Here is a 27,379-nt window from a genome sequence, read left to right as displayed (position 1 = left end):
CCTAAGAGGGCTTCCTTTTGCTTGTCGGCTGAACAAACCCGGAAATAACTGCAGAAAGTTGCGCTAGGGCGTTTTTTTTTTTTTTCTTTTTTTTCTTCCTTGGTTTGCTTATTTGTTTGTTTGGTTTTAGCTAATGAAATCCGGAAGCACGGCCGCGCGCACATCGACAAACAAACGCACACTAGGATAGCCTGGTATGAAGGCTATTCTTGTCCTATCCCCTCGTAAATTTCACATCTGTATCAAACAACACCAACAACATGAGAGTGCAGCGTGGCTTTGCTAGCTGCTGCTTGCAGCTGGTGGATCACGAGTACCGTACTTGTTGACAGCTACTTTTAGCTTGCAGCGTCAGCGGAGTTAGCGCGTACAGTGCTCCGCGCCCCGCCGCACCGACCGTCCGTCCGTGGCGGCGGCCCGCGGACAGACAGCTACAGGTAACAGGTGGGATCGAGAGAGAGTCGAGCGAGCATGCTTGCGGTGCACAAGGATCTGTGGTTACGGTAGAGGTAGTCTGCAAGGATTCGCGAGAAGTGGAAGCAAAGAATGGCCAAGATGATCAGTAAGCTGAGCGCATTCTGCGCTGTATTTATTTGTCTGATGTTGGTCAAATTTGGGAGGCACGAGGAGGAAGCGACAGGAGCTAGCGAATGCATCAAGGGTCACGATTTGTCAGACGGAAAAGATGAGAAGCAAAACGGGGACCAGGACCCTCCACCTTGCAGCTACACCGATTGTATCACGTACACAGATGCGGATCGTGTCAGTGCCTCGTGTCGCGATCGCGATGCTGAGACTGCATCGTGCAGCAGTCCCAGCCAGGGTAGTGTCACTTTCAATCGAGCTCTTGTAGCAGACATCAAGGAATGGAACTTTCCGAATTACAACAGTTTGCGAGGTAGATCTACTGTAGGATTCGAAGGGCAGTTATTCAATATTTTGTGTGATATAATTCACAATAATCTAGATATGGTACTTTATTGGTAGGCCTACCAGTGTGTTTCTTTAACTCCGAATAACTGTCACAACTGTTAGATTTGATGGCCTTGGACTTTTTGGAGTAGCTAGGAGCTATTGATGTCATCGTCAGTGCAGTGTGGTCGTATAGCAAGGGTGGTCTAACGGTAGGCCCTGTTTTCACTGGGTATTTGTTGCAGTGCCATTAAACATTGATGCATGGTAGATGATCAGGTCCTTTCCTACACCATCTTTCCAGAAAAGTTTAAGACAAAGTTAAACAAAGTAAAGACTAAAGTGAACATTGTTTTCTTGTTGTGTGCTTCAACTGTTTGTTTTGTTTTTCAAAGTCCCAAGCAGCACCAATCTCCATCCTTGCATGCTCAAACGGGTCAAAGTTGCTGTTTGTCACAGTGCAGGGGCGGATCCAGGAATTCCATAAAGGGGGAGGGGCACAAAAACATTTCTGTGCACTTCCAGGTTTAATCAGCTGACAAGCAAAAGAACAAAAACAAAATATTAAAAGGCCACTTCCGGCTTTCATCGGCTGACAAGCAAAAAAAAGAAAAAGAAAAGGCTTCAGCACTTATCCACTTCTCTCGTGAACAAAATTTAAGGGAGGCGCATACGTGCAATTTCATTTTTTTTTTCTTTCATTTTTTAAAGGGGGGGGGGCATGCCCCCAGTGTGCCAAATATTGTAAATTTCCTGTACCCACAAAAGCATGTTTTTATTAGTTGATTACACTAATCTGCCAGTTTTCATTGAAAATATTTTGTTTGAAATGAAATTTTGAATAGTGATTACAAACTCCATATAGGGTCATAATTGTGAAGAGTCGCATTCAGTAGTACTAGTAGTAGAGATATTGGCATTGCTGAACTTTCATTCATGGATGCTCTTTGTATTTTTTTAATTCTGCAGTAAATTGGCATGGACGAATATGCAATTTACAAACTTGACTAAGATTAAGAATAAAGATCTGCTCAAAGCTAGTCCTGCTTTAGAAGCTCTTCATCAGGGCTGGTTTACTGTATCCCATCATACTGACATGAATGATGGATTGTTCCTATGATCATGATAGTTGATATTGTTATATGGAATTACTTTCATAATGTGTGTACACTTTCTGAAAATGGAACACACTGTTCATCGTTTTGATTACTTGAATGACTTTTTTCTACTTTCCTCCTGCTTCTTTAAGAATCATTTCCTATAGATCCCATCGAAGAAAACTATGTGAGGAAAGTTCCAAGAGCCGTCTTTTCTTCCGTTCTGCCAACGCCACTGAAGACCTCACCCAGGCTTGTAGCCTTCACCCCAGATGTTTTGCAAGATATATTAGATCTGGATCCAGCAGTCACTGAGATGGAACCCTTTGTTGCATTTGTAGCTGGCAACACGTTCCTTGGCGGCCATATCCCTCTTGCCCATCGATATGGAGGTCATCAGGTAGGATAAAAGTTCAAATTGGTCTTCAAAACTGAAAGGCTAATTAAACATGTTTTTGTGTGTGAATGCGGTTTCAAAGATGTAGTCAGAAAGGGTCTGAGCTTTCGATCCTGGCACAATCTTTGTCAGCAGCAAAATGATAGACAGGGAAAGCAATTGAGTATATGAATATAAGAACGACCCAAGTCCATGGAAGATCATTTCGAGTAAACTAAAAAAAACTTCATATCTTTTTTATTTGTCCAATAATATTCTATTTAACTGTGATGGGAAGGCAACATTGTATATACAAATTAGAACATATATTATTATGACAATTAACATTTACATTAATTGTGGAGAGGCCATTTTGTGTGGTGGACTTGGGTCGTTCTTTGATTCATATGGACTTGGGTCGTTCTTTGATTCATATACATGATATTCTGCTATAGAGATGGGAGAAGGATGAGAGAGGGCGCTATTATATGAATGTAAGAATGACCCAAGTCCTTCATTCTTACATTAATATAAGATTTAACTCATTCATTTTAGGCACTTCCGGGGGTAATTAGGATTTATCATTTACACACAAGATGAGTCCATGCATAAGCTACAATTTCCCATGTCAAACTAAATTTGGCCAAAAATTGGACTTAGGTCGTTCTTATATTCATATACTCAATTACATATAGGGACAACACACAACAGGCACAGTCAGGGAAGGCTAGGTACACAGAACAAAGCGATGGGTTAAAAGTCAAGGGCAGGGAGCTCATCAGGTACAGGGAGGGGGATGATAAAAACAAGAGGGTGGACAGACAAAAGGCAGAGGTGGGTAAGTGATGATCCCAAGGATCATAGGGGGCAACCTGTTAACTCTTTATGTGCCAGGTTTGCACGCCCGATTCGGTCGACTGCGTGCCAAGTTCGAATATTCTGCTCAAATGCACAAATCCGCCTGAACCGATCGACAAATCACCAAATGCCACAGTACAATGAAAGCATTTCTCGCAATACCATTCCTGTCACATTACTCACATGTAACTTTCATTTTATGTGGTGATTGACTATCAAGCGATGTTCCCTACTGGATGTGCGAGTAATTTCTTAGTTTCTTTTACTGTTTTGTGCCTCTATATGCAATAATGTAGCTTCTGGTCATTTGAAAGAAAAACAATCATAGATTTGTCATACCGTTGACATCAGAGCAAAGCTTGGCATTTTCTCTACAATTTGCTGATTACATATCTAGAATCAGTATATCTAAAAGTTTAGATTTAAGAAACAATGTTTTCCCAAAGCATGACCATGTTGATGTCTCAGAATAATGTGGCACACAGGGGGGTGACACCATGGCACATAAAGAGTCAAGAATAAAGATGAATAAGGAGGCAACATCAAACGAGATAAGGAACAACAGATGAGGGATAGAAGAATAGGAAAAGAGTGAAATAGCAACAGCATGAGTGAAGGGGTGGCCAACTGGAGTGTCAAGTTTGGCTGTGTTGACAGTTGATCTGTGCCAATAGAAGCATCAAGACCGCACTCAAAAGACCCTTCTTTGTACACCAGGATGGGGCTCACTGCTTTTTTCCCCCCCCCCCTTTCACTCATGCTGTTGCTACAAGGATACACTCTTCTCATTCTTTATCCCTCTGTTGTTCCTTATCTTGTTTGATGTTGCCTCCCTGTTCTTCTTAAATCCTTCACAGGTTGCCCTCATGATCCTTGGGATCATCACTGACCCACCTCTGCCTTTTGTTTGTTCACTCTCTTGCGCTAATATCCCTCCCTTACTTGGTAAAGCTCCCTGCCCTTGACTTCTTTTAACCCATCACTGTAACCCATCCCTTTTGTTTTCTCTGTTCTGTGTCCCTAGCCCTCCCCTGATTGCCCATGTTGTGTGTAGTCTACATTATGCATGTTATGTGCCTGCCTGTTTATATTTTGCCTCTGACAAAGATTCTGCCAGGATCAAAGCTCAGGCCCCTATTGACTCCATTTTACCCCACAGGCTCAGCATTATTGGATGAGCAGTTTTCAGCAGCTTTTTTGCTACATTTGTTGAAAGATGTTGCAAAAAGTTTCTCCTTAATAACATAATATCATGGAAATGAAAGTTCTTAAACCTGCAAATTAGTGAGTGATTGGTTTTAGATTTTATTCTGTTCTACCATTCTAGTCTCTGAAGAGAGTTTTTGTTGGGGAGTTGTGCCGGTGGTTTATTTGTGAATAGGCAGAAAGGGTGAGGATGTTCTGTGACACAAGTGGTTGAATTAAAGCTATATTGAAGCGTTTCGCGAGATAATGTCAAGTAGCAGTGAGCCTTTTGTCATTCACATAAATATATTCAAAAATGTGTAAATACTGAAGTTCATTAATTGGATCATTTAACTGCGTAACATTCTTCTCAATGGGATGAATTCATCCTAAAGATATTCAATACATTTTATTCTGTTGAATATGATTAATGAAATACTCAATAGTACATAGAAAAAAATGTTTATAGCCGTCCATGAAGTGCAACAAATGACAAACATTCATTGGATTCTTTGCTGCTCTAATGTACAAAGAAGAGAAATATTGTACATGTTGTAATTTGAAGTAAATGTCTGTGGCGAGTCAATTGTAGAACAAAGACCTCAAGCATATGGGACTGATTGCAGAATCAGATTCAATCTAAAACTGAATGGATTAACATGTTTTCTTTATGATATTGAAAGAAATGTTCTTGGTTACTGTGGTGGTACAGTACATGTACATGGATAGTATGCTGGATCTTTTTGATTCCATCTCTTTCATCTCAGTTTGGAGGCTGGTCAGGTCAGCTTGGAGATGGCAGAGCGCATTTGCTGGGTGAATACATGAACAGGTGAGATTAATGGTACGTATTCCTTGAAGGTTTCCACGGTGATAGAACATTTAGTGGTGTGTTATGTTTAGTGTTCACATGTTCCTTTGGTACTAGACTAAACATTGTAAGATTGCTAGAACTTGTACAGGAAGAACGGAGACGTGAGACAGATATTCCAGAGAGTCTACGAGTCTGAGATCCATTTATTACCAAGGCAACGAGCCAGTCACTATGCGCGCCGCATTACATTTAATGCATACGCGCATCAATATAGTTTGTGGGAGCTATAGCGCATATCAGACAACAGTGGATAGTTTCATAGTTTGCCATTTTCCTGTGGACGGCAAGAATGTGCTTACCAAAATGTCAAGATATAAGGATTAGAACCAACACTTGATGTCAGGCGAAGCTCGGTGGTCCAGGCGGAAAGCTTTATTCAACAGTCCCGTTAAAGACTTGGCCATTATTATGGCATAGTCACTAGGAAACTTTCATCTATTCTGCTGTTATCTTATCATGGAAACAGTCATGGGGAAACCTGGGAACTTCAACTGAAAGGATCTGGGAAGACGCCTTACTCCAGACATGGCGATGGACGAGCAGTTCTCCGGTCTTCAGTCAGGGAATTCCTGGCCTCGGAAGCCATGCACCATCTAGGAATCCCCACATCAAGGGCACTGAGGTGTGTGAATATTCTTTTCAGTCAATGCATGGTTTTGATTTGTTTATTGGGCATGAGAGGATATGGGATGAAATGTAATGAAATGTTATAGAATTGATTTATTTATCCAGATTTGACATTATACCATGTACAATTGTATCAATTTCCACTTACGGCGGAAAGATGTTGTATCTCCTGATGCAGTTTCCACTGTAGTGTGGGAGATAACCCTGTCTTGGGAGATCAGTTTCATGATGAATTTTAATTTTAGTTTCAATTTCCATTTGCATTTCAATTTCAACTTCAGTCTCCATTCAGTTTCAATTTCAAAGCCTGAGAATCATTCTCATTGTGCAGTTGGAAATTTCATTGTGTCTGGGGAGATCAGTCTTATTAATTTTCAATTTCAATTTCCATTTTTATTTCAGTTTCAGAGTCAAATATATAGTTTCAATTTCAAAGCAGTGGCATAATTCTCTTAATGCAGTTTGTTGTGAGTGATAGCCTTGTCTGGGATGATCAGTTTTATGACTTGTTTATTCCAATTTAGATTTCAATTTTGAAACATGAACATGGTTCTTTCAGTGTGGTCTCATTGTGATTGACAATCCTGTCTGGGGAGATCAGTTTTATTATGAATTTTCAAAGCCAGTTTTACTTTATTTATCTTTTTCTCTTTCACTTTTGTTTGTAGTTTAGTTCAGTTGCAACTCAATTTCATTTTCAAATCATGGACGCCATTCCCTTAATGTAGTCTCATTGTGAGTGAGGATCCAGTCTGGAGGGATCAGTTCTACGATGGTCATCCGAGACAAGAGAAAGCTGCAGTGGTGCTGAGGCTTGCCCCGTCCTGGTTCAGGATTGGCTCCCTGGAGATTCTGACTTACAACGGGGAAATAGACCTTCTAAGGTATTAAAAGCAAAGAAGGGTTCTGTGTTCGATCTGACTGCAGTTCATCATAAGCAGTAAGATGACAAAATAGTGGTAGTGCCTTGTAATTGATTGCCACAGACACAAAGATGGGGAGAAAAAGCAGCAGATAAAAGGAAAGAAGAAGGGTGGGTTCAGGAAGAGGAGGGCAAGGTGGAAAATTGAGCAATATTAGATAGATAGAAAGATAGATAGATAGATGTGTTTACTAGAGTCTTTGCACATTTGCATGCATGTCTGAATCTCTTTGAAGTAGGGATGCCAGTTATCAGGCAAAAGCCTGAATTCAGGCCCTCAAAAAGTTCAGGCCCTTTTATGTACAGAGTAGCTTCATGAAGATGTATTTCAGGCCCGCCCTTTCATTCTAACTGGCATCCCTGCTAAAACACAGTTTTAAAGGTTGCATTGTACATGAGCTTCAAAGAAGAACTTTATACTCTCTTTCTTTTTGTCATCAGAAAACTGACAGACTTCATCATCAGGCACTACTTTGTTGGGGTTGATCCGGAACACGAGGACCGCTACCTGGCCTTCTTTGCCGAGGTCGTCTCTCAAATGGCAGACATGATTGCCAGGTGGCAGTCTGTGGGTTTTGCTCATGGTAAACTCAGACTCTTTACACAGTACCACTGATATCTTAACAGATCTAACCGCAAATGATTTTAATTCAGTAATTATCATCTTTTGTCCTTAAATTGGCAGCTCTGAATTTTACTGTGAATCCCCTGCTAGGGAAAGATTTGATAGAATTGGCTAAAATTGTTACATTTGCACAAATAGAAATATCATATTATTTTCCTTATCTCTGTTTTCCAAGGTGTGATGAACACGGACAACTTCAGCATCTTGTCTCTGACCATTGACTATGGCCCCTTCGGCTTCCTTGACGAATACAACCCCCGCTTCGTCCCCAATACCTCTGACGACGAGGCGCGCTACAGCTATGAGAACCAGCCGGATGTGGGTCTCTTCAACCTGAGGAAACTCGCTGCTGCATTGACTCCACTTCTCACTCCTACGCAGACAAGACAGTGAGACAGAATATTTGCATACATTTTTCGTTAATAACTTCTAGAAAACAAATACTGCACACTGCAACAGACATTAATAAGAATTATTCGCCTGCTGATATCTTTTATTTGTACAGAAGTTAAAGAGAATGGATGATTTTACTATTACCTGACCATGTAGTGTGTATTATTTGATTTATAAAATGGTGACATGATTTAAAGTCTGTGGCTTTATTTACAAAGGCTTTCCAGGCCAGAACCCAGAGCCAACTGAACTACACACAAACAACTGCAATGCATTTACAGTAAACAGGCAGTGCAACTGAGGGCAGGCAAGTGGTTGTTAGTGCCAGTCATTAGTATACTAATGCCCAGTGAAAAGTTTTGGCCTTCAGACAAAATGCAAGATTGATCATGTGATAGCCCTTGGCCAATCATTTGATTAGGATCCGTGTCACCATTTTATAATTTGCACTCTTCCATCATCAGAGTATTTTTTCTGCTTCTTGTCAACTTTGCTGTTCTTGTGTTGGTCTGTATTCTTATTTTGATATATCTCTGTGTTCCCGTGATGATCAGAATGGATTATTACTCCTACTGCTTTTACTTTCCTGATACCATTGTTATTAATATGAACATGGCAAGAATAATTCTTTGCTCACATTTTACTCAGTGAATATTAACACTCAATCTTTCATTTGATTGCTTCTTTCATATCATTTATTTGCATATCCATCTATCTGTTTGTATATTTCTGTTTCTATTTACCTATTCACATTTTGTTATTATTATTATTTGTACGCAATATGACAGGAAGGACATTTTCTGGTTTTAGTTGTTGAAAGCTTATAATTCTGTAAAACATGATATATTCACGACATGAAATTTTCGTGAATTGCAACTGGCATCCAATGCATATTGTGTAGGCAAGAATTGTCGCATGCATTAGCACGCGAATTCCTCGTTTTACAGTAGTCTACTACTTGCTGCCATTTTGACAGGGTGTGATACCAAAAGAGTGCTTTGTGCACCTCCTCATTACCATTCTAATTCTTCTATGTGTGCAACAGGTTGAGCCAAATAGTAGCTGGGTATGCAGACGTCTACAAGCAGAGATTTATGGAGCTGTTTAGGGCGAAGCTTGGACTGGTTGGCAGCGAGGACGTTGATGAGTACATGGTGGCAGCTTTGCTGAAGGTACCTTTCGAAGTCTCACTGCTTTATTTGGATGCATTGCAGTGAATAAGTGACTGTACCTCACAAAACCAACAAAAAGTTGCATGCCCTGATTTTATGTGAGGACTCAAATAGGTAAAATGGGTCAACCTAGTCAGTCTCAAGTTCTTCATATTTCTGAAAGAGGAATGCCTTTTCTACATCATTCTTTGGAGGTCAGAATCATAAAATGAATGGGATATTGCACTTTTAGCAGTTTTGATTGAACACTAGAATATAATTAGTAGGTATGTCTTAGAGGCCATTTTTTCATTTCTTAAAACCCTTTACACACTCTTCACTTTCAACTCTAGTAACTTGTACGATTGTAAAAGGATGATGCCACTGCTTTGAAAGTTGGTATTAGAAATGGGTAGAATGTGTGAAGAGAGTGTAGTGTATAAGAACAAAGAGAATGCCATGCCCAGAGTTACATACAAGTTGGTGTGTAAGGGTCAGAGTAGATGGGCAGTGATTTTGTCCAGCTGCACAGGTGGTAAGACCCTCTGTACATAAACTGTGATTAGTTTAGCTGTTCAGACCCAGTTGTAGCATGTGTTGCTTATGGAGTCGTATTAGTGGTGTATGATGTTATGATTTAAACTTACAATGTAGTTGTGCTGTAATGAAGGGAGTTTTCATTATACATTTCATAAGGGTATAAGCACAGATGATGTGAAGAAAAGAAACTTTACTTTTCTTTTCTTTTCAATTACACAGTGGGTCTGTGAAATAGAATAGTGCACCTCCTGCAGCAGTTTGGTAGGAAAGTCTTATCTTGTATGTGCCTCTGCTAGTGTTTGGGTTTTTGGCAGGGTGGGAAGGGATTAGGTACTGCAAAGAGAGTGCTGGATTAACAGGCTTATTGTTTTACCACAGCTTCCTCTCCCCTATTTCAGCCCAGCTCCCCCCCCCCCATAATTAATCCATTCCATACTGAATACTGAAATCCTCATAGAGTTTATACATAAACCACAAGGTTCCTGTATGGAATGGATTGGCTTGTTCCTTACTCTCTATTGCACTAAATGAAGAGTACTATGGAAGTAGTTATCTTATTCAGGCAACACACTGATGGGAGAAGTTTGCAGGTTTTTTGGATGTTAGTGAAAGAATACACCGACTCAGTTGAGCTAAGAGCATGTCGGCAATTTGTACCAAAGTGTGAAGAATGTTTCATATGTTATGGATTGTAAATTTGCAAAAAGTATTGTTAATTGCGACTTTTTGTTGGTTGGCTTTGTGATGCAGGGTAACATACACGTACGTATTCCAATGTTATATTTGGCTACTTTTGCAAAGTACATTGTGTGTGGGAATGATGATGCTCTCATTCTACGCTCTGTGTTTCTAAATGTGCATACTTAAGTTATGAAATGATCTCTTTTGTCATTGTTAGTTTTTATATCTGTGGCAGTCATGCATACCCCCTCTTTTTGTCTTCATATCTCTTTTGTGTCTCTCTTTCTTTCTCTTTTTCTCCCATTCTAGTTTTCCTGCTTGTCTTGTTTAGTCATTTTAAATATTACTTTATCCCCTTTCTGTCCTACCAACGTATAAGATTTGTTTTGTGCTCTCAAGTAACAGTTGGTTCTGCATACATACATTTGTAGTATACATAATCCCCATGCCCTTTCTAAAAACAATATCCTGGAACAATATTGAAATTTGTAGTCCAGTCCCCTGTTGAATGAAAGCTGAGGAGAGACATAATTCAGAAAATCAGTCATAAGTCTGTAAATACTTAATTTTGATTGGCTGCTACTGGACGTACAACATTGTATGTTTGATTTTCGAGATATGTGCATTTGCGTGATCTCTTACGCAACAGGACCCAGAATCATGTTTTTCGTCACACTAATCCCATGCACTTTTTCCTCCCCATCTCTCTCTTTCAGATGATGGAAGACACTAAGGCCGATTTCACTATGACCTTTCGGCAGTTGGGAGAGGTATCCGTGGTAACGGAGGACACCTGTTCTGTGGAGGAGGGGGAGTTCTCCGAGCACTGGGCCTTGGCGACCTTGAGCACGCACGAGATGTTCTCAGAATGGTGGTGCATGTACGCCGAGAGACTCCAACAAGATGGTGAATACAGCGATGAGCAAAGAAGAAAACAAATTAATGGTGAGCTGTGGTTCAGGTTATGTCAGGATTAGGTCTTACGAGTATGTTTGAAGGGCGTCATACTATCGACACGAAGTGTGGTACTTACGTACTGAAAAAAAAACACACATTTTTGCTGTCGGTTGGTAGTACTGATTAGGTAGTAAGAAAGTCTTTGTTTTGCCATGCTTCTTTGTGTTCATGCCTTGGTATTGATTATGTTGTAAAAAAAAACCAAAGAGCCGTATAGATAAATTGTAAAGTGGTTGTAGATGAGGCATGGATTAGTGGTGATTCAGTCATATGAGAGTCATAGTTTTGCCATGGCACAATAGACCAGTTCTGCATCTCCGCCTATGACTTTTCTACGAATGGGGAACGGCAGTAATATTCCATTACTAAATTATCGTGTAGACCCTCTAACCCATACCGCGATCTTGTTCATTCCATAAAGCAGGCGATATGTTATGTGAGGTCGTGTGCTGTGTGGCTTCGTGGTAGTAGCGAGAGAAGTATGTCCTTCATTGCATGCTTGGCGCAGGCGCAGCGTTGACAGCTCTCAATTTGCTACCAGTTTACCATGCATGTGTACGCATTTGCCCCAGGCCCATGCCAGCGCAGCGCCAAACCACAGAGCTACTGTCATAGATACTGTAAAATAAGGAATGTTCGCATGCATTCAAATTTCGGGAATTTCGTGAGCGCCAAGATTCGCGAAATTAAAATGCTCGCAAAAGTTCTTGTCTACACTACGCATTGAATGCCAGTGGGAATTTGTGAAAATTTCATGCCGTGGAAAAGGTCGTCGGCTCCAATTTGCAAAAATTTCATGCCGTGAATATATCGTGTTTTACAGTAGCTCCATGGTCAAACTTATTCAAATGCAACTTGTAGGTACTGGGTGTACAGTGTACACGGACTACTAGTATGATCAAAACAGCACTGGATGAAAAAGGGAAATTCTCGAATTTTGCGACTGCCAAGATTGGCGAAATTAAAATGCTCGCGAAAGTTCTTGTCTACACTATGCATTGAATGCCAGTGGCAATTCGCGATAATTTTATACCGCGAATATATCATGTTTTATAGTAGCTCCATGGTCAAACTTATTCAAATACAACTTGTAGGTACTAGGTATACAGTGTACGCGGAGTACTAGTACGATCAAAACATGAAAAAGGGAAATTCTCATTGCTGATACAAAATTGGAGTGGGGAGGTGCCAGCAATAAAATAGTGTTTCATTTTGGTGAAATATGCATGATATGGAAGTAAAGGGAAAAAATTCACTTAAGTGGTCTTTTCCCTAGTGGATGCTGAGGCCATGGGGTTGGCTAGTGTGAAGTCATCTGAGCCAGAGCTTGACTGTGTCAGGATGAGTAGGCCCTGTATTATGTAGGAATCATGTCAGCAATTGAGTGGTTGGAAAGATTAAAGTGGTTGCCAACTAGAGTGTGTCAGGATGAAACATGTATTTCCTTAGGTTTCTAAGCATGTATTGATAGATCACGATAGTTGTTTTTTTTTTTATTACAGAGAACAGTGTAAGCTTAGATCAATGGAAGTATAATAGCCAAGATATGGTGGGTTTGAAAATTTGCGCAGTTGTTTGTTTATCGTATGCAAATCAGTAGACCGTAGGTAAACAGCTGACACTCGACCACATTCCGTGCGCCGTGGTCTGTATAGGACGTACTGTAGGGTCGTACATTCGGTATGGGAGGTTATGCATTTTTATAGTCGGGAGATTGGTAAGGTAGACGTGCGGGGATTTAGATAGAGCTGAGGGGAGAGGATAAGCAGGAAGCATGGACGACCACGATAGGCAAGTCAGCTCTCATCATGGACAATGACCGTGACGCTCGTTGTGCTAACGGTTTACCAGTGGAGGTCGGTGAGCTCTCATCGAAGACAATGATCGTGACGCTCGTCGTGCTGTGCTGAGGGTTTAGCAGTGGAGGTCGACGATCTGGATCCGGCTGGGGAAGGACGGACGATGTCGAGACGTTTTGTGGGGACATCTTGCGAACACAGACAGTGCTGTATTGGACGTGTGGTGTATTAGAGGCTGCGTGTATTGGTATAGCCAATGCAGACGTCGACTACAGTATCTAAGTTGAGTGCTCACACTAATGATAATTTTTATGTGATTGCATAGACTTAATGCCAAGCTCCTTCACAAGGCATCATTACCCTGTTGTAGAATTTACACATGAGTAAATAAACAAAGTGGTGTTAAACGGTCAGTCAAACATTGATTTGTGTGCACGTGAATTCAATCGTGTTTACATCATGGGCCTATTAAGTTTTAGTGTGGCTGTGTAGCGATAACGGTAGTTATTATTGCTATTAGTAGATGAACTAGCAGGTCTAAAAAAAAAATAAAACCACAGAGTGACAAGGTGCTAGGTCACTATGTGACAATTTTGGAGGTCCCACCGAGACCTGCTAACGTTAGATCTATGTATTGTTAGGTGGTGTAAGACACAGCCATAGGCTGGTAAAGAAAATTAAAGGCTTCTTTATCATGTGGTTGATTTAAGGTGCTATGTAGTTGAGCATGGTATTGTATGCAGTGTATGCATGTATTAAGGTGTGTACTGGTTAAGAGTAGACCTGGTTGAGGTTGTGTCGAATTCGCAGTTAAAAGTCTGAGCGGAGTATTCAGTGAATTGTTGTGAATTGGGAGTGGATTTTTCTCCTGGTTGATGTTCTTTTGGTTGGCTGTTGTTGGATGATACGATGGCAACTCCAGAACAAATTAGAGACTTTGCCACCCTTGGTAGGGAACTTGGTTACTCCGGTGGAGAGTTGAATAGTTTCGTGAATGCTCGTTGTGATGAGGCTGCAGAGAAAATGCGGGCTGAGGAAAGAGCCAAGGTCCGGGAACACGAAATGAAAATGGCTGAAATGAGATCGACAAATTCCAGTAGTAGTACGCATGTGGATTTGAGTGGTTTGCACTTGAAAATAGGCAAGTTTGACGAGAATCGGGATAGGTTCGATGCCTATATCAACAAGTTTGAGTTGTTTGCTGACAGTCAGAAGATCCCTACTGAATTCAAGGCCTTATATCTGATTTCAAATCTGAGTGGCAAAGCCCTTGAAGTGGTGAACAGAATGGAGCCTGCTGATAGAGATGATTATGCAAGAGTCAAACAGGAGTTGATGGTGCATTTTCAGTTGACTGAAGAAGGGTATCGCAGGAAGTTTAGGACTGCACGGCCAGAGAAAGGAGAAAGGCCACATCATTTTGCGACGAGGCTCACAGGGTATCTGGTGCAGTGGATTGAGTTGTCAGGGATCGATGAAGAGTATGATAAGTTGTTTGATCTAGTCCTACGGGAACAATTTTTGAATAATTGTTCAAAGGAAGTGGTGGCATTTTTGAAAGAAAGGGATTGTGATTCAATGGAGGCGGTCAGTAAGAATGCTGATGTGTATGTAAATGCACATGGTGTGCACACATTTGGACAGCAATCAAAGACATCTGATCAGAATCAGAAATGGGGAGGTTCAAAGCCCTCACAAGGTGGTGTGAAAAACACACCAGGCAGTCCGAAACCCCCACAGCGCTCATTTGAAGTGAGGGGAAGGAATCAGCCATCACAGGGTAAGAAGACCCAGTATGGGGCTGGGCGAGGAGATGGCCCGAGGGGTTGTTATCAGTGTGGGAGTCCTACACATTTGAAGAGGGATTGTCCCATGGTGCGTGTGAAATCAGCTCAAGCAATGGTTGGTACAGAGGTGCTAACTGAAGAATCAGAAATGACACGGTCAAACATGGATGCTAGCACGCCGTCAGCTGGCAGTCCAGGAAACTCAATAGGTAGTTTGAGGTCAAATGACGGGGGTGGCAAACAGCCACAGGCAACAGGGCAATCAGCTGCGTGCATGCCTGTTGGAAATCATGTGCCCTTGGACGGGTATCAGAAAGTTGAAAAGCTGGGAATGGCTTACGGACAAGTAAGTGCGATGATGAATCGTATGCCAGTTGTTTCAGGCAGGTTATATCCTGGTGAAGTTCCAATTTCAGTACTCCGTGACACAGGATGCAGTACATGTGTTGTTAAATCCAGACTGGTTGAGAGACATCAGCTGACTGGGAAGTGTCAAACAGTGAGGTTGATTGATGGAACAGTCAAGCAATTTCCAGTCGCCAAGGTAGAGTTAGACTCTCCATATTTTTCAGGTGAGATTGAAGCATTGTGTATGCCGGATTGCTTGTGTGAAGTGATTGTTGGGAATGTCACTGGTGCACGTGAGCCCAATGATCCAGATTTGAAGTGGGTGCCCAGAGGGGGCAAAGCATTGAGTGACGATGCTGATCAGGAGGATGATGGTGGTAGATACATCATTGGAGATGTTGAGCAAACTGTAGATACCAAGGTTGATGGCGTTGACAAGGAAGAGGTTGACAATCTTTCTGAGGTGAAAGAAGATGATCCACAGGTGATGGCAGTCAAAACCCGATCTCAGAAGGAAGACCAGGTGTTGGGCGAGACAGAGTGTTCAGTCAGGAATGATGACAGTGGAGTGCCAGCTGTCATGGCTGTGGAGACACGGGCCCAAAAAGCACGCAGTGCAAAACCCAAGAAGGGGTTAGTTGTGGTCGATTCGGTCAAAGTCGCAGATCCGCCAGAGTTTCGTCAGAAACAGAAAGATGACCCCACTCTTCGAGCATTGTGGGATAAGGTTGGTGTGACTGATAATTCCAGGTATCTGTTCCGGGTAGATCAGGGGTGCCTATTGAGGCAGGAAAGAGATCCGGAAAACCCGACAGAGGGGATTGGCCCAAAACTTGTTGTGGTGCCAAAGGCATATCGTGCTGATATCATGCATTTGGCACATGAGTCATTGTTTGGCGGTCACTTAGGGATCAACAACACATTGTCAAAGGTAAAGACACAGTTCTTTTGGCCGGGCATGTATGAAGACATTGCCAATTTCTGCCGATCTTGTGATGTATGTCAGAAGACCATCAGCAAAGGCAAAGTACCCAAGGTGGAGTTAGGTAGACTACCAACAATCGAGGTACCATTTCAGCGTATCGCCATCGATTTGATGGGGCCGTTCACTCCCTCTGAACGTGGTCACACCTACATATTGACAATTGTAGATTATGCCACGAGGTATACGGAAGCGATTCCGTTGAAGTCAATAACGACAGTCGATGTCGCAGAAGCACTGGTGACAGTGTACAGTCGAGTGGGTATACCGCAAGAGGTTATGTCTGACCTAGGACCCCAATTTGTCTCTGACTTGATGAAAGAAGTCTGCCGGTTATTGTCAATCAAGCAGTTGACGAGTTCCCGATACCATCCCATGTGCAACGGGCTAGTGGAACGGTATAATGCTGTGGTGAAATCGTCTTTGAAGCGGTTGTGCACAGAGGAGCCACGCCAATGGGATAGGTATCTTCCTGCCCTTTTGTTTGCTTTGCGAGAGGCACCAAGCTCAAGCCTGGGTTTTTCTCCATTTGAATTACTATACGGTCGGCATGTGAGAGGACCCATGGAGGTTTTGAGAGAGCTGTTGACAAACGATGCTGTCGAGCCAGAAAGAAAGAGTGAGTATGAGTATGTCATCGAGTTGAGAAAGAGACTTGTTGAGTCATGGCAGATGGCACAGGAAAATTTGAAGCAGTCGGCAAAGCGGTACAAGACCTACTATGATCAAAGTGCGAAGAAACGGAAGTTGAAGATCGGAGACAAAGTCTTGGTGTTACTGCCGACGGAGCAAAACAAGCTCTTGGTCAAATGGAAAGGGCCATATGAGGTGGTCGGTGCCAAGTATGACTATGACTACGTAGTGGATGTAGATGGCGTGAAAAAGACATTCCACATAAACATGCTCAAGCGATACTTCAGCAGGGTAGCAGAGGAAGAAACTGCTGGAAGTTGTTTCGAGGTGTGCCATGATGGTGGTGTAGATGAGTTGTGGAGTGACGAAGGCATGGAAAGCAACGATGATGTGTTCACTGAGATACCAGAGATGCCTTGTCCGACTCAGAGAGAGTTCGTTGAGGATGTACCGCTGGATGTTTCCCTAGACGAGGTGAAACAAGAGCAGATCAGACGATTATTGTGTGGGCCATTCGCAAGTTCGAGTTCTATCTGTGTGGCCGGTCTTTCGAAGTACACACAGATCACAAGCCGTTAACATACATACAGGCGAAGAAAATGCACAACAAAAGAATCATGCGATGGTGCATGAGCCTACAGGAGCACAGGTTCAGGCTCGTCTCTGTAAAGGGCAAAGACAATGTGGCTGCAGATGCCATGAGCCGCCTAGTGTGAACCTACAACACAGAGTAGACGGTCAAATTCAAATGGAACATAGTAAAGCCAAAATAACAAATTCTGACAAACCATTTTTTTTTTTTATACAGTGTTTATTGCATATATTTGACGTCAGTACAGTATTATAAGATTTTTCTTCATGTTACAAAGATGCATTATTATGGAAGTTTACTTTAAATGTACAGGCAACATGGTTGGCTGTAGACAGATGTTAATGTGGACATATACATGCAGAAAATTCAATAAGTTCAGTAACTCCTTTGTACATGTTTTGTTTGCTAAGAACAAAATGTGCGAAGCAAAGAATATGATGCTTGTTTTTATTTCTGTTATTTCTTTCAGCGTTGCGACAAGACTACACCCGCACTACATCAACGTCGCTATTGATTAGGTGTAGGGCAATCGCGTTGTAGTGTGTAATTATGTACATGTACAGATTGTAGTTTGAGTTGTTATCGCATATGTAATGTTTAATTACATAGCTTGGGTTATTATCCAACTATTACTGGATACTACTATACAGGATCATATAGGTGATAATTCAGAGTTGAGGAGTGAGATAGGTTTAATGTCTCTCCTTAGACACCAGATCTTCAGACAGTCGAGAGGTTGCAAGGTTAGCATTGATACTCTGTAGTTCTATGGGGCATCATTGACCCACATACATGTATTATCCAAATCTCAAACTTATGTATGCATAGTCACGCAAAGCATGATGTGCAGTGTGAAAAAAAAAAAATCATGCTGTTCGTAGAATTGTTCTATGATTATTATGTAAGTTTAATAAGTCTGTTTGAACTTGGAATGTGTCACTTTTATTACAAAAAAAAAAAGGGAAATTGGTTTTGTTTGTTTTGGAAAGTTTTATTGTAGTTTTAATAATTTTGGCATTAATTAAAGAGAAGTTGTGATATTTAAGAGTTTCTGGTGGTTTATTAAACATCTACACAAGTGCATATAATGTGACTGATTCGAAACGATAGGCACAGTGGTGATCAGTGTATGTTGCAAGTGTTTATCAATTACATCAGTTTTAGGTGAAACCGATTAGAATTATGTGCTACACATGTGAAGTACATAGAGAGCACACTTTATGCAAGCTTATTGTTTGCTTAGTCAGTAGTAGTGAAATCATTGTTTGTCATTAGGTAATGTTTCAGAAAGGAATTAGAACTGGTATGTACAAGGTGTAATTGCTTGATGCACAGGGTTGCATATAATTGTAGGGTATATGGTTGGTTTTCGTTATAGTTTAATAAAGGTGATTTTTAGTTGCTAGGTTTTTCTTTGTGTAGAACATAACTGTTATACTGTACATGTATATGCCAGTGTTTTATAAGGAAAATACATTTTTGTTGTTGTTGTTGATATAATTAAGATTTCCCCTTGAATTATATCTTAAGGTGGGGGATATTGTCAGGATGAAACATGTATTTCCTTAGGTTTCTAAGCATGTATTGATAGATCACGATAGTTGTTTTTTTTTTTATTACAGAGAACAGTGTAAGCTTAGATCAATGGAAGTATAATAGCCAAGATATGGTGGGTTTGAAAATTTGCGCAGTTGTTTGTTTATCGTATGCAAATCAGTAGACCGTAGGTAAACAGCTGACACTCGACCACATTCCGTGCGCCGTGGTCTGTATAGGACGTACTGTAGGGTCGTACATTCGGTATGGGAGGTTATGCATTTTTATAGTCGGGAGATTGGTAAGGTAGACGTGCGGGGATTTAGATAGAGCTGAGGGGAGAGGATAAGCAGGAAGCATGGACGACCACGATAGGCAAGTCAGCTCTCATCATGGACAATGACCGTGACGCTCGTTGTGCTAACGGTTTACCAGTGGAGGTCGGTGAGCTCTCATCGAAGACAATGATCGTGACGCTCGTCGTGCTGTGCTGAGGGTTTAGCAGTGGAGGTCGACGATCTGGATCCGGCTGGGGAAGGACGGACGATGTCGAGACGTTTTGTGGGGACATCTTGCGAACACAGACAGTGCTGTATTGGACGTGTGGTGTATTAGAGGCTGCGTGTATTGGTATAGCCAATGCAGACGTCGACTACAGTATCTAAGTTGAGTGCTCACACTAATGATAATTTTTATGTGATTGCATAGACTTAATGCCAAGCTCCTTCACAAGGCATCATTACCCTGTTGTAGAATTTACACATGAGTAAATAAACAAAGTGGTGTTAAACGGTCAGTCAAACATTGATTTGTGTGCACGTGAATTCAATCGTGTTTACATCATGGGCCTATTAAGTTTTAGTGTGGCTGTGTAGCGATAACGGTAGTTATTATTGCTATTAGTAGATGAACTAGCAGGTCTAAAAAAAAAATAAAACCACAGAGTGACAAGGTGCTAGGTCACTATGTGACAGAGTGTCAAGTCTGATTGGTGATACTGTGCCCATCAAAGCGTCTCTTTGAGTGTGGTTTTGCCTCGGTTTGCCTCTGACGAGGCTTTGGCTTCTTTTGACTCCATCAGTGGCATTGTGCTCAAGATCAGCAATATTTGGTGACTTTATTTTTTTCGAGCAACAGTATGATTATCGACAAAGAAATATCTGTCAGTCAATTACAAAAGGTGAAATGTAGATATCCGTGGATTATAATGAACTGAGGATATGCCAAGTATGCCCTACATGTTAATTCAAAATGTGAATTGAGGGATGATTTGCCTGAAAAGTAATTGACGGTAATTTCTCACAACACCATAGATCCCACTGTACATGAACATCACAGAGACTATAAGTAAGAAGTGCATGTGTAGGCCCTACTGCACCAAAGACTGTAAAGAATCATCTCATCTTGGATCATTGTTTGGAAGTATTTTGGCTTCTGTATGTCTTCAAATTCGTTTCGGAAGTGACAAGCAGTGATAAAATTCAAGCACTAGTTTTTTGGGCTGCTGACATTGACTTGCTCCATGTGGCAACCTATAACTTTAATATTCTCCTCATGGATTGTCAAACATGACCAGGACACAAAATTCCCTGTCCATCAGCTTTGAACTTCGTAAATGTATGCATGGATTTAAAAAAAAAAAAAATTGAAAAAAAAAAATTCTCCTGTCATGTCCTTTTAACAGCTCAGAACTTTAGGAATCCTCAAGTATGCCTTGAAAGGGTGCCTTGGGAAGAAACAGGAGGAAACCCTCTTCATGTTCTTCCAAGCTCACCAAGCTAGCCCTAGCTTTGCTCTTATAATCCTACCAACTGGTGAAAACATGGGCAGGGTTGAGCAGAGAGTACACAAGGCCTTGGCCCGGCTGGAAAGGGACTTCCCCCTAACCATACAGGCAAGATTGATAATCGTGCAGACCAAATTTCTACTTCTCCAAGAAATATCACCTGACTAACACAATGTTGTCATGTAATCACTCTTGAATCCATAATCAAATTAAATCAAATCAAATCAAATCAGTTGCAAAATAACTTGTCTTCTATAACCTGTTTTGCCTTTTACAATGACAATGGTTTTGAAAACTTCTTAGTATTCACATTTTGGAAGCTCTTTTAATCCTCTTTTATACTAGTATTTGCTACTATTGTTTTGTTATAGCATTTACCAGTGTACAGTGTGTGGTCATCATTACTTTGTATAATATGATATAAAAATAATGGTATCACTTGAGCAGAATTTTTTTCACAATGATTGGTTACTGCCTCAAAGTTTAGTAATTGCTCCGCAACTCTGGTTATGGATGTGCTAGCTATTGTCTTGTTGTCAATTCCTATACATCAATGGTGGTGTATATTCATCAAGACATACTATGTTGGTCCAATCATATCGAAGAGTGTAAAAATGAGTAAGATGTGAGTTGAATTGTCTGCTCCAATACACAAGTATCATATATAGTGGTTATTGTTTCTTTTTAGTCCTTATACTTAATAAACAGAACAAACAAACAAACAAACAAACAAACAATGAATTGCCTAGCAAAGACATTCATTATACTTGTACTTCATTTTTATATTCAGTGAGTCACTGAAGGTAAAACCGACAGTTCTCATTGATATGACAATGATATGGGAAAAATATAAAATGAAAGAAAATAAGCATGCACTACAATGAAACTGTCGTGATTCGTTGGTGTTTTAAAGTATATAACAAGGAGTTAACTTGCTATGCATGTTTCCTTGTTTCTTATTTTCCTATTTCTCTCAAATCAATATTTTTTGCATCTGTTTCCGGTTCTTTTTACCTCATAACGAAGGTTCGCACATTTTTGTTCTCTCGTTTCATGAAATATATCGTATGATAAAGCCATTAAAGTTGCCATGACCTATGCTGTTGGTGACATCGTAATGCCCAAACTTTTTGAATGGACAATATGTGTACATATATCTGTATGCATTTACATACATATACAGACTCTTTGCACTCATTTGATGCACCACCTCCCGAAACAAAAGAAAATGTGGCCCACTTGTAAACTCTTGGATGTACTTATTCGAACGGTTTAAGGCTTTCTTCAAAAAGAGCATATTGAACAGAAGGCATCCTGAGGCGACGGAGGTCGAAGCTTATCGGTTAAGAAATGTTTACATTATGCTCATGGCCGGTGCCACATATTGAAAAGGGGGGGGGGGCAGTTTATCATTTCTGGTGCCACTTCTGGGATTCATCAACTAACAGGCAAAACATAAAAAAACCTTCAGCACAACTTTCTGTTGCCACTTTCAAGTTTCTCTAGCTGACATTGTGACAAGCATGAAAGCAACGCTAACAAAAAAGGGAGGCCTTCCCTGCGCACTTCTTCTACCATTTGGTTTCATTGTACATTTGAGGGAATAATGTAAAATGAAAAACGTTCGCGTGCATTCTAATTTCGAGAATTTCGCAAGCGCAAAGATTCACAAAATTAAAATTCACACGAAAGTTTTTGTCTACACTATATACATTGAATGCCAGTGGCAGTACGCAAAAATTTTATGCCGCAAAAAAGGCCGTCAGCTCCCATTAGCGAAAAATTCATGTGGCGAATATATCATGTTTTACAGTATTCAATTTCAACTCATCAAGTTACTCTGGGCTCTACTTCAAGGATTTTTCTTCAAGGATATTGAATACCTTAATAGGGAATCCATTTCCCGTTACTGTAAACGTTTATATTTTCACATGATTCGTTTTTCACGCTGAGCAGCTCAAAAACACATTCGCAGATTGCTGACTTTGTGCTGCGCAAGTGTCAACCTATTCACAATGTACAGAGAAAATTGTGAAGATATTTTCACAGGTTTTAGAATTCGCGCTAGCCAGAAGTGGCCCGAGATACACAAATATTAATGTACCGCAAACATTTCTGTGTTTACAGTGCCTTTAGAAATTCACATACTCGTCAATGCAACAAGACAAAAAGAGATACAACTGTAAGGACACCAGAGCTTGCACCTGTGCTGGAATTGTCTGTTAACCTGTTGAGGATGGACTGATTTTGCTACAACACGCATTTCCCATACACACTTGCCCGAATACACTCGGGACTTGTCGTCAAGGGGTTATGATATCTACAGAGAGTGCACAAAGGGAGAATTACAGAAACAAAAGGTCTTGCTCATTATCTTTTACTGTCATTCAATGTCAAAAAGTACGTACAACTTTCTTATGACAATGACTTTCGTACTACCAGCGTACAGCAAAACTGTGTTATTATTTTTCAGTATGTAAGGACTACACAAAGTGTTTGTAGTGTCAATTGAGTGTCATTGGCTGGAGACTTTTTAACCAGGAGTATTATCATTTCTATGCACATACAAAGTGTAGCTAACAGAAGGTGATTTTGTTTGTATCTCTTTCTATCTCATCTGTTTACGTAGCTGTGAACCCAAAGTATATCCTGAGGAACTGGATGGCCCAGGCAGCCATAGAGCGGTCAGAAGGTGGTGACTACACAATCATCAGGGACCTGCAGCGGGTCCTGAGCGACCCCTTCACTGACCAGCCCTGGGCAGATGACCAGGGCTATTCCAGCAGGCCGCCAGCTTGGGCCAGCCATGTCCGGGTCAGCTGTTCTTCGTGATGGAGAGATTATTCAAATCAGAGGTGTAGACGATGAGACACAGCAAGCTTTTTTTCTATCTGTTTGTCTTTCAAGTGCCTTGTGCAATACGTTCATTCATCCATCATGTCCCCAAAAGCACCTTTTTGTGGTTAGCTGTTGTATGTTTTTTACCACAAATTTTGCATTGTTTGCATTTCCTATCAAAGCAGAGTTTGAAGGGCCCTTTGTTGTCTTTATGATTATAGCCATTGGTTATTTTGCAGGTTTTTTAAAGGCTCTTGCTCACTAGATTTATAACTGATTATTGAATTGGCAACACATCTAGAGAAGATGAGTTGCTGCTTCTTATTTCTCACATTCATTTTTTTTTTTTTTTTTGGGGGGGGGGGGGGGTAAATATCTTCTTGATTTTGTGCAGCTTAAATGAATATAACCAGTACTTTCCCCAATCAAAATCTGCCTTCAGTATGAGGTAGGCAAAGAAATTAGAAATGCTTATTGTGTGGAGAGACTTGTAAGTGTAATTTGTGCAACTAAATTCCCTGGGACTTGATGTGATATAATGAAGTTTAAAAAAAAAATCAGGCCTTTTGTTTGCTTCTTGTGTGCCTTTCTGATGGTGGAAGTTTAAACATTTGTTGTCTTTCATCAAACATTTCTCTCAAAGATGTTTAGAGTTTTTTTTTACGAGCAATAATGATGAGGGTACCTACTTTTGCTGATGATATTAGCAATGATGATAATTAGTATGAAGACAGAGGAAAATGACATAATTACAAGGATGTTGGACATGCTGATTTTACTTCATAGTGACTGGTAGCATGTTATGATTGTTCAGATATTATAGCACATGAAATATAGCATGTGTGGGACTATGCACTATGAATATGAAAAGCATGTGTCTCCAATCTTCCTTGTAATGGTGCCTGTGACTTGTTTTGTGGCAATATCACAATAGACAGGGTCATTATTTGTATTTATATACTCTTCCTAAGTTATTTTGCAAAACTGGACTTCTTTAAAGTGTGGTACGCAACTCTACTCATACTTTATCTAAGGTTGCATTGTTGTATCATCTTTCTCCTGTTCGAAATGGCTTTCAAAAGCCGTTTCCAGAGCCCTTTCGAAAGCCTTTTTCCTTTAGAAAAGGTTTCCAAAATAGTTGCCTTTATCAGTCATCGCGAACGCGAAAAATGGTCTTGTCACTTCGCAGCTGCATTTCGCATTTTCATCGGATTCTGTTGATTTTGTCTCTACATGAAGGGGCCGTCCCAAAGGGCATATCCGGCATGGGCAAGATCGGAGGCCAATCTCGCAAACACTGGTTTATTTCTAACTTTAGACTGAAGCTCGTGTAGGACTTCGGGCTCTGCCCGCAAAAGCAGTGGGCATCGCACATCTTCCGGTGCCCAATTGGCACCTTTAGCAGCCATATCTGCAGTCAAAACTTATCCCTGATCAGAAGAGAGCAATCAATTAATACAGAAAGAAAACTTACAAACAGACAAACGAACGTTTACTGTATTAGTTACACAGTGCACCTTACATGCGCAAAATCCTTGCATGTGCATGCGCAGCTGTATACACGTTCAAAGGCTTTATTATTAATGCGCCTGGGCAAGCAACGTCTTCAAATGATGTTCAGCATAGCTTCCAGTAACATTGTAACCTGCTAACAAAGGCGAATACATTCTCCCCAGTGCATACAGATCTCTCACAAAGATCTGTCCGTACCTTCTCTGCTCTCTAGTCTCAAGCCTGTCATATCCCTTCTGTACTCTCTTCTGTAGTCTGCCTCTGAAGTCTGACATCACAAAGGGGAAATCTGGCTTTATATACTGGACGTTGGCAGTGACCATCCACAGCTATATCAATCCCAATTTTCTGCAATCAACATCAGCTTGTAGAATTGAGAATCTCCTTTGAAGGCTCAGAGGCCGTGTAGAAAAAGCTTGAAAACGCCATGATTGATGATGCGATGATGATCCCTTCTGTCATTTCTTCTGTAATCTGCCTCTGTTTAAAGGTCTGACATAACAAAGGGGAAATCTGGCTTCATATACTACCGGTATTTGGCCTCCATTTGGTCTGTGTGCTCGATTGACACCCTTCATTGAGGTTTACCTCTCTCAATCAGCTCCTCCTCTGTAGGGATGATGGTGCATGCCACCTCTGAACTCAAAGCTGTCATGTCTTTTATGAGCATGTGCAGAAAACAGCTGATTGGGAGAGTCATACACGAGAGTCTCTTCGCATCGACGCATCGACCGGTTTTACTTCATGTAGTATTTCGTTGCATCTCATGATTTGACAGAAGTTCAAAGGAATTAAAGGATATATTTACCTTGTATTTTTGGTAAGTGAAATATATAGATGCTCTATAGATAGGCCATGGACGAAATGGACAACTCACCATGGGTATTTGTTTTTTAATGTTTGACCTGTTTGGATACTCTGTCCCTTACAACAATGCCTGCACAGTGTCTCTTGTGTTAGCACTGCACATTTTTATACATATGGGACCATAGTACGGGTCTGCGGGGATCACGCAGACAATGTCAGAATCAACGGAATCGTGTCGAATAATAAAATATGCATAATTCGAGTGGAAGTAGACATTATATTTTAGGTGTATTTGTCATCATTTCTCATGAACTAGTGAATTCAAACATGAAGTTTATGTGTAGAGTACGGAATATTTAGGTAGGTCATACGATTACATGGAAATGATGGTCACTTTTTGACATTGAAAACTTACTTTTCTAGGGCTTTGTGAGAGCCACCAAGAAAATCCAGGATGGATATTGCGTTCTCAAAACTTAAGTCCGCATCATCGTCGTAGGGATTTGCAAGTTGGACAAAAATCCCCCGGCAACATTTCCTGGATTAGCAAGGTTGTTGCTTTGAGTGGTGATGGTGGAGGACCTCCTCCTGTTTGTCTTGACTTAAGACAATAGTCGGAAAACTCCTTCTTGGCTGTGATACACTGCTTCTTCCAAAGGTCCTTCATTTGGGCTATCGTCCATTTATTGCCAAATTTTTTCTCGAATTGAGCATGGATGTTCTGCCATGCTCGTTTGTTTGCTTCATTTGCGCGCTGATGCGACTCTTTATTGCAAATAGCAACCCGATGGTCACTGATTTGCTGTAGGAGGTAATTGATCTCACTATTTTGCCACTTGGCAGCCATGACTGCAACTGGTGAGTGTGGTCATCCAGGCCAGGGTCAGTAGTGTCCATCCAATGTGTCTGTGTGTGCATATGTGCATGTCTCTCTCTCTCTCTCTATGTTAGTGTGAATTAAATTTGAATTTGAATTTATTCATATCATTTCCATTTTTACATTGCATTGTTTACATATTGACACATAATAACAGTAATACATCAGCATGAATTGACAGAATATAGGGTACTTATACAAACCGAATTGGGGTGACCCAACTAAAAGCATACACTGATGTAGCCTGTAAAATTTGTAGGTCACCAAGATGAGTAATATTCATAATTATGTACAGAGTAATTGAGAATGTAACATTTATACAGACTCCTGAAATATATTTACATAACTTGTACATATTTACATCTTAAAGGTAGTACACGTAAACATGAATGAGAAAGAGAGGGAGAGAACGAGAGAAATAGAGGAAATAAAGTGAGAACAGAAGAGGGGAGAGGGAGGGGGAAGAAAAAGAAAAAAAGAAGAGAAAAATAAACAATGGAATTAAAATGAATAGGAATTCCACATGAATAATATACCATGTAAAAGTTGATATAAGATTACCTTATAGGGTATAAGTGTCAAGATATCTGGTATAGGATTATAAACTAAGGCTAGGTGCATCGGAACATATTTACTCAGAAGACTTAGTTTTAATTTGTATTTGAATGTTTTGAGGCTTGTGGT

The 27,379-nt window shown here is 40.7% G+C and overlaps 1 protein-coding gene across 1 annotated transcript; it reads left to right on the top strand.

Moving 5' to 3' along the window:
* The first annotated feature begins 546 nt into the window (after positions 1-546).
* Positions 547-23,510, top strand: LOC139713023 (protein adenylyltransferase SelO-like). Its single transcript, XM_071624800.1, has 10 exons — positions 547-898; positions 2,162-2,409; positions 5,196-5,260; positions 5,769-5,924; positions 6,658-6,813; positions 7,293-7,435; positions 7,652-7,865; positions 8,915-9,041; positions 10,958-11,186; positions 23,291-23,510. The coding sequence occupies exons 1-10, from the start codon at positions 547-549 to the stop codon at positions 23,491-23,493; spliced, it is 1,893 nt and encodes a 630-aa protein (XP_071480901.1). The 3' UTR covers positions 23,494-23,510.
* The last annotated feature ends 3,869 nt before the right edge of the window (positions 23,511-27,379 follow it).

The sequence above is a fragment of the Diadema antillarum genome, unplaced genomic scaffold (genome assembly GCF_040938485.1).
Source record: "Diadema antillarum isolate AM-2024a unplaced genomic scaffold, OU_Dant_1.0 seq00001894_RagTag, whole genome shotgun sequence".
NCBI classification, from domain to species: domain Eukaryota; kingdom Metazoa; phylum Echinodermata; class Echinoidea; order Diadematoida; family Diadematidae; genus Diadema; species Diadema antillarum.
Note: the sequence above shows the minus strand (reverse complement) of the source record. Positions and strands in the feature narration are given on the sequence as shown.